At 42.3% G+C, this 15624-nt stretch overlaps 1 protein-coding gene across 1 annotated transcript in view; it reads right to left on the bottom strand.

Moving 5' to 3' along the window:
- The window catches only part of OVCH2 (ovochymase 2), a 29276-nt gene that overhangs the window by 7734 nt on the left and 5918 nt on the right, over positions 1-15624 (bottom strand). The window contains exons 6-14 of the mRNA XM_012654199.1: positions 14992-15240; positions 13370-13393; positions 11176-11266; positions 10931-11055; positions 10056-10196; positions 9548-9678; positions 6356-6449; positions 5707-5838; positions 4421-4528 (exon numbers count right to left, since the gene is read on the bottom strand). Coding sequence (XP_012509653.1) covers positions 4421-4528; positions 5707-5838; positions 6356-6449; positions 9548-9678; positions 10056-10196; positions 10931-11055; positions 11176-11266; positions 13370-13393; positions 14992-15240 — 1095 coding nt within the window. The remainder of the gene's footprint in view (positions 1-4420; positions 4529-5706; positions 5839-6355; positions 6450-9547; positions 9679-10055; positions 10197-10930; positions 11056-11175; positions 11267-13369; positions 13394-14991; positions 15241-15624) is intronic.

Here is a 15624-nt window from a genome sequence, read left to right as displayed (position 1 = left end):
CTCATAATTTATTTAAAATAAATATAATGAAAACATTAGGTATTAAATATAAGTAACATGTTTATACAAATAACTGCATTTTCTAAAACAAAAACCTTTAAGTAGACTGGCATTGTTTTACATTTTTGAGAAACTCTTTAATGTCTGGCTAAACAGAAGACAGGTAGAATTTTCTATCTCCTTTTTATATTCAATCTGATGAGATATACACATTACGTAGCCTCCAGAAAACTCCACTGTACGCTCTCCAGAGAATGAGAAGGGAGAATAGTGCCTTAATATTACTATGAAGACGGTTCACAGACCCCGTAAAAAAATCTTGGAGGTTTCCCAGGTCTCCAGGCCTTACTTTGAGAACTTCTGCTATAAGTCAATCCAATTATGAGTGTTGATGCAGAAACCAAAATGAGATATTAGTAAACAGAACCTAGCAGTACATTTAAAGATGACTGCACCATGTTCAAGTGGGATTCATTTTGGAACTGTAGGAATGTTAGGAAATAAATTTGTATGGATTTAACATATTAATAAGTCAAAGGAGAAAAATTATTTAATCATTTCAGTAGGTGCCAGAAAGTACTTAACAAAATTCAATATTAGTTTCAGATTTGAAAAATCCTAGGGAATTATGAAAAAATAAATATATCTCTATCCAACAGTCAGCATCATGCTTAATTAGAATATGCTAGAAGCCCAGTGTGATAGAGCAGAACTTTCCTGACCACCGAGGAAATTCATGGGTTGCCCAGCATGGTGATAAATGGGGGAGTGAGTGGTAACTCACTGCAGACCCTGATGGATATCAGAGGTGGTAGCTGAAGGATTAAAGATCGACCAGCTCAAACCATCAGCCCCTACGAGTCCATTCCCCAGGTGTACTTACTCACTAGTGAAGCCATGGGCAGCCTGACTACCCAGGTCTTCGGGATAACTGTCCCTCCACAGAGATGCTCAGTGGCAGTCTGCAGGCTGACCTGCCATAGCCAGGAGCTGGGTGCAGCCTCCTTGCCTCCCACAATCCAGAAAGAAACCAGGAATGGGGCTGGGGAGAAGGGCAGGAGGGAGTGGCTCCGCAGAGGCCACCCGGGAAGGGGCCAAGGAGACATATCTTGATGACCTATGGATCCTCCTCATCCAAGCCCAGATAGCAATCTCTAAGTATCTCCCTTGTGCAGGGCACTCTAATAGAACCTGGGAATCATGAGAAATGCTTGCATTCCAGAGAGAAAAATTTATACGTTATTGGAATTTGATGTCTCACCCAGGAATAAAATATCAAGCTCACCTTTGACTTCCCTTTCTTTTTTGTTCCAACTATCCTGTCTCTGAACACTTTATATCCAATACCCACAATATGTCCTGCATCCATTTTCTACCTCAATAGAAAGTATTCTATTATACTATAAGGTAACATGGAGGGTTCGGGTCCTCCATGTTGCTCACCTGAACTACTTTCCCTGCAGTTAATCTTTGCCTATCCTCTTCACACTCTCAACCCCTCAAAGTGCTGCTTCAACCACATCACTGCCTTGATCAAAACCATCCAAGGGGGCTGGGTGCAGTGGCTCACACCTGTAATCCCAGCACTTTGAGAAGCTGAGACAAGAGTGTCGCTTGAGGCCAAGAATTTGAGACCAGTCTGGGCAACATAGCAAGACCCCATCTCTACAAAAAAGAAAAGAAAAAAAAAATTAGCCAGGTCTGGTAGTGTGTGCCTGTAGTCCTAGCTACTCGAGAGGCTGAGTGAGGTAGGAAGATTGCTTGAGCCCAGAAGTTGGAGGTTACAGAGATGTGATTGTGCCACTGCACTCCAACCTGGGTGACAGAGCGAGACTCTGTCTCAAAACAAACAAACAAAAACCAACAATAACCATCCAAGGGCACCACATAGTGTATAGAATAATGTTGACACCCCACTTATCCCTGTGGGCCCAAATCAAATGCCAGTTTCTTGATTATTCCATCCCAGACATTATTTCAGTTCTCTTTTTAATTATGGTTTTCTGTGAACTTTTTTCTTTTTTTGTGAATTTCATTAAAGTATAACATAAATACAGAAAAGCATGAGTAATAATTACTTAGCCCAAGGAATTCTCAAAAAGCATAACTAGAACCCACATCGGAAACAGAATAACTAACAGAATTGCAGAAGAACCACCATGAACACTTCCAGTCACTATTCTCTCAAAGGTAACTGCTATGCTGACTTCTAACACCACATATGTATTAGTTTGAAATAATTTTAGTTTTATATAAATGTAAATTATAGAATACCTACTCTTTATTTGTATACTTCCAATTTTCAGCATTAGAATATAAGTTCTTTGAAGATAGGTACTATCATGTTCATTTTTGTACCCAACTGCGCTATGCTCTGGCATAGAGATTCACACAGAGAAGACACCAAATGCTTTCTAAGCCAACCTGGCAGGATGTCAACAATCGAATGCACATGGGGACACACAGGTGTTTATTATATTATTCTTTCACTTGTTCTGTAGACTTGCAAAATTTCAAAATAAAAAGTGAGGGACAAACTGCTTATTGAATTAGCTAAGTATCCAAGTAGGTGTTAGGACACATGTAAACTCTTTTTCTTATCCTTCTTGAGTTTTAATATATTTGTATAAAGAATGAAGGTCCTAAATTAGAAATGAGTTCAGTGAGAAAAAAATCAGGAAAGACTCTCTCACTGAAGTTTTACCTCAGAAGCTATTTATGGATTATTTACTTTTATTCACCATTTATTTATTTGGCACCTACTGTATTCTGGGAATTGCAGTAGGTGATGAGGATAAAAGAATGAATACGTCTTGCTGAGTGTTATAATGAGACTCCTTGGAAAATGTTGTGCTTGGTTTAGGCTGATAAAAATGGCTTTGCTGAATGTGGCCCCTGGTAGCCAAGAGAAGGAACCATTGCAGCCACACTTTACTGCGATTTTTCTACCTGGGGTATCTGTGCATCATGCGGTCATTGTCAAAGAAGCCAGAACAAAAAGACTCAGACTGCTTCCATCCCTTCTTATTAAAAGGAATATTCATTCTCCACATTCTTTTATTCTGTGTTCTATGTGTCAGATGATTTGTAAAAATAAAAATAAAAAATGAAGTGTTTGACTTTTCTCTTGACAAACCATCAAAATGGCATCTACAGAAGTTTCCCAACCTCATCGTCCACCTGCTCCCCTCACCACTGTCTTTTCCATATGGAACAGGATGTAGTATGTATATACCAACGGATGTCATGGAAAAAGTAATGGAAAGGGAAAACCCTGCCCTTCTCAATGCTCACTGGTATTAAAACATGGTGATATACTTAATATTTTTCAGCAGAGGGATCTTTTGAGTCAAACCACAATTTGGCACAAAATTTAGCCATTTCCAGTAAATAAATCACTTGAGTTGGGAATTTTGATTCTGGTGATTGGGAATATTCCAGTCTTGTTTTGAGCAAAAGGGACAATGACCACCTCCCATACAGCTCTATGTGATGGCTTTTTTGCCATGTCAGCTTGGCTAGGCTACAGCCCATGGTAGGTCATTCAATCAAACGCTAATTAGGGTTTGCAGTGAAGGAATTTTGCAGGTATAATTAAAGTCTCTAATCTGTTGACTTTCGGCAACTATTATACAGCAAGGAAGATCATTGTGGGTAATCTGGGTGGGCCTGACTTGAATAATTGGAATGCTTTAAATTCAGAGCTGAGGCTTCCCTAAAAGAGGAAAGAAATTCTGCTTGTGAAGAACAACTTCCGCCCCTGCCTGTGGAATTCCAGTGTTCCCGTGATTTTCCCTTTCTGCCTGCCTGCCCCATGGGTTTATGTGTGTAGTCAGCCCCACAACTGTGTAAGCAATTCTGGTGTATCAGTTTGCTAGGGCTGCTGTAACAAAGTAGCACAGACCGGGTGGCTTAGAAGAACAGAAATTTATTGTCATGCAGCTTTGGAGACTAGAAGCCCAAGATCAAGGTGTCGGCAGGGTTGTTTCTTTCTGAGCGCTACGGTGAGGAATCTGTCTCATGTTTCTCCCCTGGATTCTGGCGGCACTGGTGGTTGTTGATGTTCCTTGGCTTGCAGATGATGCATCACCCCGATCTTGACCTTCATCTTTACACGACGTTCTCCGTGTATGTGTGTGTGTGTGTGTGTGTGTGTGTCTCCCTGTACCCAACTTTCCCCTTTTTAGAAGGACACCAGTCATATGGGATCAGTGCCCAGCCTAATGACCTCATTTCAACTTGATTATCTCTATAAATATTCTATCTCCAAATAAGGTCACATTCTGGGGTACTGGAGGTTAGGACTCCAATATATTTTGGTGGAAGACATAATTCAACCCATAACACCTGCTTCTCTGGTTGAACCCAGGGTGATATACTCTGTGTGTATCATTTGGTCACATTCTCCAAAACAGCTTACCAGAAGCATTGATTTCTCCACTAGGCACATTCCATGTCTCCAGAAACACTGATTCATCCTCTAAGTCGGTGGAGATGTTTAAATCTGGGCATAAGCATAATACAATTGCTCAGCTCACACAGAGAAGGCCAGGGTTGGGGATTTATTAGAAATTAATTTATGGAGATATTTTAGAATTCTGGGGCACCTCAGCCAGCTCGATTCTGGGTATTTTAATAGCTGCTTAATGCCTAAACAAGAATGAACAACTTGGGAAGCAGATAACCTGCTTCGTGGGGTTTGGATGAAGGGATCGTGGGTGTGACAACATGGAAGGAAGCTGGTTAGGTGTTTCAAGTGTCCACAGTCTGGGATTGGTGACGATATTTCAAATTTCTGCTCCATATTGCAAATTTACTTGTGGCCAAGTGGATCTTATCTGACTTAACCCTCACCACATTCTTATTAGGCATGCATTATTCTCCTATTGTAGGATTGAAAAAAATGAGTCTTAGATGACTCTTTCTTAAAATCACACATCTAGTAAGGCTAGACCAGGATTCAGACATATAGTCAATCTTCATTCGTTGTGGATTCCTTACATGTGAGTTCACCTACTCACTAAAATTTATTTGTAACCCCAAATGGGATACTCACGGTGCTTCCACGATCATTCACAGACATGCTCAGAGTGACAAAAGATTTGAATTGCTGGACATGCATGTTCCCAGCTGAGGTGAGACAACGTTTTGCTTTCTCGTTTCAGCTCTCATACTATAAACAAGTGTCCTTTTCATGGTCTATTTAGTGCCACTTTTTTTTTTTTTTTTTGCGTTTTTGTGATTTTTGTTGGTGACCTCGCTGTCCAAAATGGCTCTCAGGCATAGTGCTGAAGCGCCCTCTAGTGTTCCCAAGTGCAAGAGGCTGTGAAGTGCCTTACATAGAAAATGCGTGTTGGATAAGCTTCATTGAGACGTGAGTTGTAGTGCTGTTCATCATGAATCTAATGTTAACGAATCACCAACGTATATTAAATGAGGTGTCCTCAAATGGAAGCACACACAAAACATGGTTGTGTATTGGCTGGTTGATGAAAATGTACGAGAGGTTTGCAGGAACCTAACTCTGCATATTTCCTAGGAGCGATGGGTCTGTATTCTCTTACTCAGTGTTTGTGGTGACGTCATAGGACATAATTACTGTAAATAATGAGACTTGACTGCATTCATGTTTAAAGGCTTCCCCTTATTACCATGCTGCGAAGATTAGAATTGGAAACCACAGAGCTGGCTCCTCTGTTTTCTCACCTGCTTTGGGAATGAAGGTGACTGCAGCCCGAAAGCCACTGCAGGTCCCATTTTCATCCGATTGGAAGCTAATGAGCATGACACTGGAGGGGCTGAGCACAGGGCTGGGTACCATATAGCCGCACAGCCGAGCTGGTTGAAGGCCAACCCAGGCAAGATGTCATCGAGGACCCGGCAAATAGACGTGATATTGGAAAAAAGAAAAAAAAATTGTCCTTTAGGTAGTTGTTGAGAAATAAGCTTTTCTGATGAATGTTACAATTCATTTTCAAAATAGAAAGGCAGTTTGCTTTGTTTAAATATGTAATTAACCCCAACAAAATTCCAGTTCTGTTTCGTCTCCCAAACTGTCCTCCTGGAAATGCTGCTGAGGGAACTGGGTCTAGCCACAGGCCCTATTTCACTGGAACTTTCCCCTTCTGACTCCCAGTTCACTGTGGGACTTCCACATTTTCTGTTCCAATGGTTCTTTGATTTTCCCTCTCTCTCTTCCTGCCCCGATATAGAGGAAGGAGCGGTGCTGAGACCATAGGGAGGGATGGAGCTGCAGGGGAATGAAGGGAGATTGAGTCGCATCATTTTTAGCCCCATCGCAAGCCCGGGACCACATCCAAACCAGAGGAAGCAGCGGCTCCAGGGGATCACAGACCTATTTCCTTCTTCCTTTCTACATCGCCGTGCACTGTCACGTAGTCAGAAGTGCAGTCTCCGCTTTCTTCTATTTCCAGACTCTGAAACGACAGCTGAGAAGACTCGAAGTTACATCCAGAGCAAACACTATGAATGAATTACATGATTTTGATAGGGCAGAGAAATTTGGGTTGCTCCACTTGCTCTGGAGTAAGACCTCAGAGGAGAAAGTTAGTAGGTATTCAGGAGTAGGTTAAAATACTTAGGGAAAAAAATACTGCATCACAGGCTGTCAAACTTTCTGAAACATCTAAGCTACCAAATACGGGCTGAGTGAAAGGGCGGGAAAACGTGTAGATACTTGAGCTCCCCAGCAGCTCTAGGAGACCAGAAAAGCCACCCATGGAGATTTTCTTTTTTCCATTGGAAGCAACTAGGCTTTGGGTTATGCCATCCTGGACACACCAGGTACGTGGACACACAACTGCTTCTCTGGACATCTTAGTGCTGTGTACCTTGTTCCTGATATTTCATCTTGAACCTCCAGTTCTCCTGAATCAAGACTGAAGTTGGTACTGTCCCTTGGAAACTGTGTCTTTCTACCTGGCAGGATATATCTGGCTCCCACTCCCAGGACTTACTTTGAGAACCTCTGCTATAAGTCAATTCAATTACGAGCATTGATGCAGAAACCAAAGTGAAATATTAGTAAACAGAAGCCAGCAGTACATTGAAAGATGACTGCACCATGTCCAAGTGGGATTTATTTCAGTAGTGTAGGAATATTAGGAAATTGATTTTGTATGGATTTAACATATTAATCAGCCAAAGGAGAAAAATCATTTAATCACTTCAACAAATGCCAGAAAGTACTTCACAAAACTCAATATTAATTTCTGATTTGAAAAATCCTAGGGAGATGTGGTAAAATAAATATATCTGTATCTAACAGTCAGCATCATGCTTAATTAGAATATGCTAGAAGCCCAGTGTGATGGAGCGGAACTTTCCTGACCACTGAGGAAATTCATGGGTTGCCCAGCATGGTGATAAATGGGGGAGTGAGTGGTAACTCACTGCAGACCCTGATCGATATCAGAGGTGGTAGCTGAAGGATTAAATATCGACCAGCTCAAATCATCAGCCCCTACGAGTCCATTCCCTAGGTGTACTTACTCACTGGTGAAGCCATGGGCAGCCTGACTACCCAGGTCTTCAGGATAACTGTCCCTCCACAGAGATGCTCAGAGGCAGTCTGCAGGCTGACCTGCCATGGCCAGGAGCTGGGTGTGGCCTCTTTGCCTCCCACAATCCAGAAAGAAACCAGGAAGGGGGTCGGGGAGAAGGGGAGGAAGGAGTCGCTCTGCAGAGGCCGCCCAGGAAGGAGACACATCTTTATGACCTATGGATCCTCCTCACCATCAAGCCCAGATAGCAATCTCTAAGTATCTCCATTATGCAGGACACTCTAACAGAACCTGGGAATCATGAGAAATGCTTGCATTCCAGAGAGAAAAATTTATACATTACTGGAATTGGATGTGTCACCCAGGAGTAAAATATCAAGCTCACCTTTGACTTCCCTCTCTTTTTTGTTCCAACTATCCTGTCTCCAAACACTTTTGAATGCAGGGATGGGGAGAGGAGGACATGTGTCAGAAACAGGGTTCATTCAAACATTTATTAAATACTTACTGGATATTTTCTGGGAATGGGCCCTTTTCTCTCCAAGTCAAATGATATACACTTTGTTATGATTTGTAATCCCAATTTCCAAATTAACCCCTCGGATGGGTCCTGAAAAGTGAAGCTGTCCCTGGCAGGGTATAAGAGCATCTTTCACTGATGCACAGCACTCAGGGTACATTTACTGAATAGATGTCTTTGAATCACTTTTCGTTTATTTTCAGATTTTCAAGTACATTTTCTCTTCATCCTCTTCCTAGACATATGCTCATAACCTAAATTCTTATCCTTCGTCACTAACAACAAATCTTCCCTTAATTATGCTGAAATTTCCATCTCAACTCTGGGTTTGAGAAACTTTCAGAAAGAGAAGAGCTACACTTCCCTCCTCTGTATCTTCCTCTCCCATTCATTCATAAAACAGGCATGATCTTGTTTCTGCTCCTAACATGTGACTTAATGTGATATTTCAGACACCATCAAGCCCAACTCCTCTCAATTGTTCAATTTTCAATCCCATTATTCTGACTTTTTCTTGAGGGGTGGAGTGGGCTAGACAATTAATCCTCAATTCTCAACTCTTTATATTCTCACTTTGTGTGTAAATCCAAATTATTGGCCACATCTCTCTTTGCTTTGTTTTGTGTTTTGAATTAAAGGCTCCATTCTCTGAACTGTAAGAGATTGTACCAATTTGGTCCTCCTACATCTCAGAGCTCTTTCCACCTCTTAAATATATGATAACTCTGTGGTCCCACCTGTCCTTCCTCCTCCCTCCTTTATTTTCTACTCTACTTTCTCTCCTTCGTATACTGTCTTGCTATCAATTAGTATTTTAAGAGAAAGACCTATAAATAAATACCTAGTTCCAATCCCACCCTGCCTGCAGTCTTACCTTCATCTACCTACTGATGTCTCTCTGCACGTGGGCCCCTAGTGTTTAATGGACAAACAAACAAACAGCCACAAACACCACTAATTGAATGTGTAAAAACTCTGTATCTGAGTATTCAAAGGCCTCCGTACTTTGACCTCAGCCTCACCTTCCACTCTCCCCTCCTAGCACACCTCGGGACTCCCTTAACCAGCAAGTACTGATTGCTCTCGGCTTGCTCTTGTCCCCTCTGCTTGGAAGGCTTAATGATTTTGGCCAGATTGTCATTGTCTTTTGCTATCCATTACTTACAACACGTTTTGTTAGCAGTTTAATTAATAAGGAAGAAATGCTTGTTTCTAGAAGGGACTAGTAAAATCACCAATACAAAGATTAAAGCAGCCTCGTTTTTTAAAAACAAAAACGGAAGAGCACATGGTGCCACCTAGTGGTAAAAGTGGGTAGTTGCAGGGGAAACTAGGCTGGTCCATCCTTAAGTATTTATTGAGAGCCTGGTGTGTCAGGTGCTGGGTACGAGATACTGAAAATACAGCAGTGAATAAACCAGATAAAAACCTCTGACCTCACGGTGCTCATGTGAGCTGTTTTGTGCATTTATCGTAGCTAAATAAGGATAACCAAAGTCAATACCTCGATTAGGTGATGTTTGGGGGCTTGAAAAATCCAGTTACAGTTGGCCATGTCACTGTAGTTTCCAGGATAGTTAGGACTCTGTATGAAGCCTTCTTCAAAAAGGACAGTTATGACACTGCAACCTGAATCTGAAACACAAGGAAAAAGTCCAAACAAATGGTGCTACACAAATAAAGAGGAATTCTCATCATTTTCCCTCCTGTCTCCCGAAAAGGATGCATGAAGTGAATTTTCAGACAGAGCAAATAAGAAGGAAGAGGTTTGTGCACTGATTTCCCAGAACTCTTCAGGCCCTCTCAACTCACTTGGGTGGGCAGCCAAGGTGTGTAGCCGAGCTAACTCAGGGTTCAGAGGAGACTGCACCCTGTTCCTTAGCTAGCCCGTACCCCTTACTATGGAGCCAGTGGGCCTTGGGAGAGGGCTCCCTGCCCCTCACCTGATTCCTATGGGGCCTGATCAGCTACAGAAGGCTGCGATAGTGTGTGATAAAAGTAAATGGTCTTACCAGGAAAGTAGTTTGGCTTAAGAGCTTTATAGGTGAGATTAAACCCAGTAGCATAATCTGTGGCATCAGAGATGAACTTCAGCCTTACAGAATTGGAGCCAACAAGAACGGATGAAGGGAGGCTTTCTCCACAAAATTTTCCTGCAATGCGAGAAAGAAGATTCTTTGTTCAGAATCCAGAAAACAGTACTCATTCAATGCCTGAAGAGAACTGAACTTGCCACGATACCTCGGGATTGTCTAAATCAGGGTTTCTCAACCTTGGTACTATCGGCGTTTTGAACCAGAACATTCTTTGTGTTCATGCTGTCCTGTGTCTTTTGTGGGATATTTAACAGCATCCCTGGCCCCTACCAGTAACACTCCCTCTAGTTGTGACAACCAAAAATGCCTCTAAGACATTGCCCCATGTCTCCTGGGGCACACAAGCACTTCTGGCTGAGAACCACAGACGTTTCTGTTTCTTATATACGTACCCTTTGCTTCCTTATGCTTATCTATTGGTATTTTTCTTTGTAGCTGGATGAGGCAGGTAAAGGCCATTTTCACAGTTAGGAAAGCCGTATCCTGCCTGGAGGGGGCCCTGAGAGGCCTTGCAATACGTCTAGACTTTACTGCTGATGGGCTCCAGGTCTGGTGATGGCGCTAGGAAGCCTGGTTTGATGGGAAGCAGATGCAGCAGGTGAAATGCATCACGCCCTCCGGCCATCACACAGGCTCAGATTCGATTCCTCCCCGCGCCCAATTCTGAGTCTCAAAACTGGTGATAGGAAGTGTGTCATTTAGAGATGGCTCAGTGCCAGACATAGCGTAACCGGGTCTCATTAAGCCCGCTTAGCACTGGTTTCCATCTGACAGTGTGAAAATCCACTCACCGATGAGTCTGTCTTCTAAAGAATATATTGATAGGTGATTGTGGTGACAAGACTCGACATCCAAGCGAGAAAAACTGAGCAATACATGCATTTCCTCTGGTACTGACAGGGTCCAGACACACAGTCTGCAGACAGATCATGGAGAGGGTGTTATTTCTAGACAGAAAATGACTGTCACAGTCCAATGAGCGGGCACAGCCAGACCAGAGGTGGGAGTCGGGGAGGGCAGCAGCGGGGCTACTCACTGCTTGTTCTCGTAATATAGCTGGAGGCTTTCTGGAAAGTGCAGCTGCCCCTCAGACTCACTGATTACGCCATCCTGCTCGCTGCACCAGGCTAGGAGGGAAAGCCAGGAGAACCGAGGTGAGCAGTGATGGCCAGCCACATAGCGCCCCCTTCCAGAGGCTGCACAGACGTAGCAGCCTCCTGGTTCTTCTTGATGTACTCTTCCATTCTTTATGAAATCTTTCCTCTCTTGGCTTCTACAATGCCTTATGCTTTTTTATTCTTCGTAGATCCTGCTTAACCTTAAGATTCTGTGATTTTCTTTTTCTCCTTAACTCTTCTTTCTCTGATCCAACACTTCATTCTATAGGTATGTGTATATATTTCCCAGGTTCTTTCTTTGTTCCTCATCTTCTCTGTCTCCATGAGCTCTCGGAACAGTCTCATTCATACCTTCAGTTTCAAATATCATCTCTACATTTCTGAATTTCAGACATGATTTTACAATGATCTCCTAGCTATCTCCCGGCAAATTCGACATGTTACAAATAGAATTCCTCTGGGTCAGCAAAACTGCATCCGCTTCTGATTTTATTACTTTTCTGTGCCCTTTTCTTACCTCTCATGCTCAAAACTTTGGTACTATCTTTGATTCCTCCCTTTCCCTTACCACCCTTCATCTAACTGGCTACCAAGTCATAATTTTTCTTGTTTCTAGTTACTCTTTTTCATTTTCTGGCTATTGCCTTGATTCAAGCCTGCATTTCTTATCTCTTGAACTAATGCAGATCTCATGAGTTCACTTTGAATCATTCTCCCCACAACCCATCCCCTTCACACTGTTCTTATACTATTAAAGTATATCTCAAGTCTATTTATCTAATAAATAAACTTGCTATTGCTCAATAAAGCCCAGATTTTTTTGACTGACATTTAAAGTTTTCGTAGTTTGATTTCAAGTTATCTTACTATTCTTCTCTTTCATAAAATGCCATCACACATCCTAGGCTGCTTTGGCTGACTTACTGGTCTCTGTTCCACCTGACATTTTCCTATCTCCATCTCCTTTAATATCCATCCTTTGATAAGGATGATTCCTTGAGCTGGAATACTTTTCTTTACCCATATTGCATTTCCACCTGACAAAAGCTCTACTCTTCCTTCAAGGTTCAGCTTTAAAAATGCCTGTGCTCCTATTGGATGTTGGGCAGGGGGGAGGGGGGAGGAGAGAGGAGGGGACGGGTATTTGTATACACAAGGAGTGCAATGCGCACCACCCGAAGGATGGACATATTTGAAACACGGACTTGGGGGGGGGACCAAGGGCAACATACGTAACCTAAACATCTGTACCCCCATAATATGCTGAAATAAAAGAAAAAGAAAAAAGAAAAGCAGAGATCACAATAAAAAAGAAAAAAAAGAAATATATGCTAATCACTGAAAAAATATATAGTAAGACATTTTATGTATCTAAAGATGTAACATAGAACTGTATAATATAAAGAGTTAGAAATAAAAATAAATTGAGAAATACACAATCTTAAGAAGAGATTTAAAAAAAAAAATGCCTGTGCTCCAAAGCCTCCCCTGTTCATTTGTCTGTTTTCAGCTGGAAGCAGCCTCCCACTCCTCTGAGCTGTCAGGGTATTATTTTCCATATTGCTCTTTGTAGATAGTTCCACAGGCTCAAAGAACCACAAAAGGTTTGAGCCAAAGACATCTTAGAGACCATCTGGCCCAAACTCTTTTCTTTATGGATGAAGAAACTGAGGGCCAGAGATAGGAAAGAGCTTGCCCACAGTCACAGAGTGAATTTGTTGCACGATTGCAATGTAACGCAGGGGATAAGACCCTTATATAAGTAGAAACGCTTTCCAGGGAAGGTGTGTAGCTTATTGACCACATCTGCACTGCCTCACCCTCCTTCCTGGAGTCTCTGCTTCACAGCTAGTGTTTGGCAACTGTTGACTGAATCGAGATGGAGCTCTGGATTGACAAGAAGTGAAATGGGAGGGAATCCGGGGCTCATACTGGGCATGGGATTGCCCAGACGGGCAGGGGGTGGCTGTGGTGCTCTAGGTCGTAGTTTTACACCTACTGAGCATGGAGGACTCTTGAAGAGGAAGACTTTCGATTACAAAGGGAACTGATATTCAGAAATGCCAGATGTTAATCCATGCTCCTGTGGAGCAGGCTGCAAGGAATACCCACCTCTAGAGCTCTTTCTCCGATGCCCTGGGAAAGAAAAAGAAAGATGCGATTCAAAGCTCGTGGTATCCTGAACCACAGGATTACTTTGGTGCTATCTTTGATTCCTCCCTTCCCTCAACACCCTTCACCTAACTGGCTGCCAAGTCCTAATTGTTCTTGTTTCTGTTCCCTGCTTTTCATTCTCTGGCCATTGCCTTAGCAAAAAAAATATTCTTATTATTTGAAGAAATTAGCATCTTCTTGTCTCAAAAGTACAGAGATTTTTAAAGTCAATATGCAACTAATGAAAATCTAATGTATGGAAAGAACAGAAGAGATAAACTGACAAAGCAGGAAAGGGACCCTGGTGTCTGAAGGAGATGATTTCACTCTCTTTAGTGAGTGGGCCAATTAAGACATAGTGATTCACTTGGAGGTCACGTAGAGCAAGAAGACATCACCTTACATGAGAACAGAGGCTAGAGATGTAAATAACTGTCTCACAACTCCCAAAGAGTTGCTGGGATGGCCACAACTTGAACTGAGGGCTCAGATATCTACCACTGTTCCATATACTTGGAAAACAAACTCGGGTTCTTACTAAACTAATTTGAATTAACCCCTTTGGGAAAGGATAAAAAGCCCTTTTGAGGGTGGGAACCCTCAATTAAGGAAACAGTTAAGTTGGGTTTACAAGTAGAAATGAAATTGCAATTAACTCACTGGTCAGTCTAGCAGAAGGGTATACAGTCAGCCCTCAGCATCTGAGGGAGACTGTCTCTAGGACCACTGTGGACACCTGAATCTGAGGATGCTCAAATCCCTATATAAAATCACGTGGTGTTTGCATATAACCTCCGCACATCCTCCCCCACACACTTCTTTAAATCATCCCTAGATTACTTATGATACCTAACACAATGTAAATGCTATGTAAATAGTTGTTATACTATAGTTTTAAAATTTGTATTATGTTTTATTGTTATTTTTTAATTTTTCCCCCTGAATATTTACAATCCATGGTTGATTGAACTACCGACGTAGAACCTGCAAATACGGAGGACAAACTGTACATAGACCCTGGCCTTTTCAGACTCTCTATGCCAGGTGCCTTTCTATACTTACACCAGGGCTTCTCAACCTTGGCATTATTAACATTTTGGGAGGGACCATTCTTTGTTGCAAGGGACTGTTCTGTGCGTTGTTCTTGGCCCCAATGCACTAGAAGCGAGTCCTCCCCCAATGGTTGTGACAGTTAAAAATGTCTTCTAATATTGCCTCCTAGGGACAAAATTGCCCCTGGTTGATAACTACTGATCTATGCCATAGCTTGCTGAATCTTGCTAGAACAGTTGAGAAAGTAGTGAAAACATATCATCAGCTGAGATAGTTTCAATTAAAAGCAAATTGGACAAAATCTAGGATGGATGGGTTCATTTTTTATTGAATATTTGCATGCTGTACCATATACCATATTTCACTGTTGGTTTAGACTTGGCAAATTTCACAATCCTTATGTGCTACACTGAGAGTAGAAGTACAGCTCATCTGTTCGTGGGTCCTGACTTGCCTAGACTCTGCTGATGCTCTCTCTGGCCCTAGCAGAATGGCAGCTTCTTAACCGTGCCTGATGGCTTCATTACCAGTTTGGATGTGTTCATGGATCCAGGGAAGCACTTTACTGATATCTGTGAAGATCCCAGGGGATCCTGGCTCACTTTGATGCATATTGTTTCTCCAGCTTCGACCGCAGCCCAAACCCCAGGAAGTCACACCAGCCAGAGTCCAGGCCCCCTTCTTATTCTGGCACATGAGTGAACCTCCTGAATCTCCCTGCAGGGGAAAAAGTCCTCTGTTACCATCATTGGCAATGCTATACCCAAAAGTGATCACTTTGTCCCCACAAGAATGCTAGATGAAGATCAATAGTTTTCTCACTTATTATAATTTAAACTCAGGGGCCTGGAAGAATAGCCAAGCACAATTCCCATATGATCCTCAAATATCACTGGAGCCCATCAAATCCACCTCCTTCTTTCCCATCCTAGGCTTTCCTCAAAGCAGCAGACTTTCTTCTTTCTTCTGTCTCATGCTGCAGACTCAGAGAAGTCTTGCCCAGCAATAAAACTGACCTCAGTTCTTGGTTAGCAGGAAGAATGGAGGAAAGTACAGTTCCCAACATCCAAAAACTGGAAACCTCTAAACAGGGAAGAGCCAGCCATTCTTCAGGAATGGGAGAACCCTGAGAGTTCATTCTTGGCATTATCTCTATTATT

The sequence above is a fragment of the Propithecus coquereli genome, unplaced genomic scaffold (assembly GCF_000956105.1).
Source record: "Propithecus coquereli isolate 6110/MARCELLA unplaced genomic scaffold, Pcoq_1.0 Scaffold44, whole genome shotgun sequence".
In the NCBI taxonomy this organism is placed as follows: Eukaryota; Metazoa; Chordata; class Mammalia; order Primates; family Indriidae; genus Propithecus; species Propithecus coquereli.
Note: the sequence above shows the minus strand (reverse complement) of the source record. Positions and strands in the feature narration are given on the sequence as shown.